Source organism: Sinocyclocheilus grahami, unplaced genomic scaffold (assembly GCF_001515645.1).
Source record: "Sinocyclocheilus grahami isolate Dianchi unplaced genomic scaffold, SAMN03320097.WGS_v1.1 scaffold37834.1, whole genome shotgun sequence".
Classification (NCBI taxonomy): Eukaryota; Metazoa; Chordata; class Actinopteri; order Cypriniformes; family Cyprinidae; genus Sinocyclocheilus; species Sinocyclocheilus grahami.
The window spans coordinates 1-1,371 of NW_015523082.1; the positions used below are offsets into that span (position 1 = coordinate 1).

The 1,371-nt window shown below is 49.5% G+C and overlaps 1 protein-coding gene across 1 annotated transcript; it reads left to right on the top strand.

The window, feature by feature from the left end:
• Positions 1-42: 42 nt before the first annotated feature.
• LOC107580622 (CREB-regulated transcription coactivator 3-like) lies at positions 43-1,365 on the top strand (the record flags this gene model as incomplete). Its single annotated transcript, XM_016266295.1, has 3 exons — positions 43-150; positions 251-468; positions 1,171-1,365. Coding segments are annotated over 3 exons (521 nt in total), but the record flags the coding sequence as incomplete, so codon positions are not given.
• Positions 1,366-1,371: the final 6 nt, after the last annotated feature.

Consider the following 1,371-nt stretch of genomic DNA (forward strand, 5'->3'; position numbering starts at 1 on the left):
TCTTACCAGCTACAATACTAATTGATTGTCTGTAGATAGCAGTTCGCAAAATGTATCTCCGGGAGTGTGGATATATAATGCAGATGTTGCCTGGTTGCAGGTGCAGTCTCTGTCCTCCCGGCCAAAGTCCTGCGAAGTTCCTGGAATCAAGTAAGTCAAGAGAAATTTGTGTGCATGTTGATTGGTTGCTTACTAGATATTTGCTGTACATTTAAACATGCTGAAATTGTCCGTCTCTGTTTCTCTGCAGTATATTCCCTTCTCCAGAGCAGAATGCAGGTTTGTCTCACTACCAGGGCACTTTAAACACTGGCGGGTCTCTGCCTGACCTCAGTAACCTGCACTTCCCCTCTCCGCTGCCCACTCCTCTGGACCCCGACGAGGCTGGATATCCCAACCTGAGCGGAGGCAGCAGCACCGGCAACCTCCCCGCAGCCATGATGCATCTGGGCATCGGAAACTCACAAGGTCAGTGGGTTTACTAAATGCAGCATAAACAGACACCTTAATACTTGTACTGGATTTCACACATGCGTAATCTCATAGTCTAAGAATAAAAAGAGCTTTTGTTTGTGACCAAATCGTTATTCAAGGAGGCTCGTTTGCTGTTAAAGCATCTCCTGGCTTCAGAAGAGCCTGGCTGAACACTCCGGGCTTTGTTTAACGGCACACTGTAGGCTTAAACTGTAGGCGCTTTCTTGGATATGAATGCCATGTGTTTTCTAAAGGGCCACATCCATGCAGAAGACCACAGCTCTCCTCCTCTCTCTTCCCCCCTTTTTAAATCCATCCGCCATCTGATTGCTCTCTTTGACTTCCATTCTCTTCAGCTTTATTCTTTCCATTTGCTCTCATGTCTGGGAACAGGGTGTGCTGGGATGTTTCTGCTGCCCGTTTCAGCTGTGCTGCTAGCTGATTGGCTGATCCCCAGAGACACAGCCGACCTTTAACCCCTGAATTGGCTGCTCATAAACAGCTCTTTTCTCTCTCGCTCTCACTGGTCCAGTAACCTGCAGACAATTGCTCAGTGTCTTTTCTGAGGAGTGGACATCAGGACAGGAGCCGGCCTGCACGCAGTGACTCATAAAGCCATTATTGGTTTCATTAAGGTGGTTCAAGAAGCACTTTTAACCCCTGAAGCTGATTATGTCATGTTTGCTGTCCTCGTAGGGCTGTCATCCTCTCTAAGCAACCCTTCCATCCAGGCGTCCCTCACCAACTCTCAGCTACACTCATCTCTCAGCAATCCATCAATCCACACATCTCTGCGTCTCTCCTCGCTGTCCAACCCTCCTCCGACGGGCCTGGCGAGTTCACCCAGGAGAAGGCCGGCCCCCATTAGTCCCCTGACACTCTCTCCAGGGGGCGATC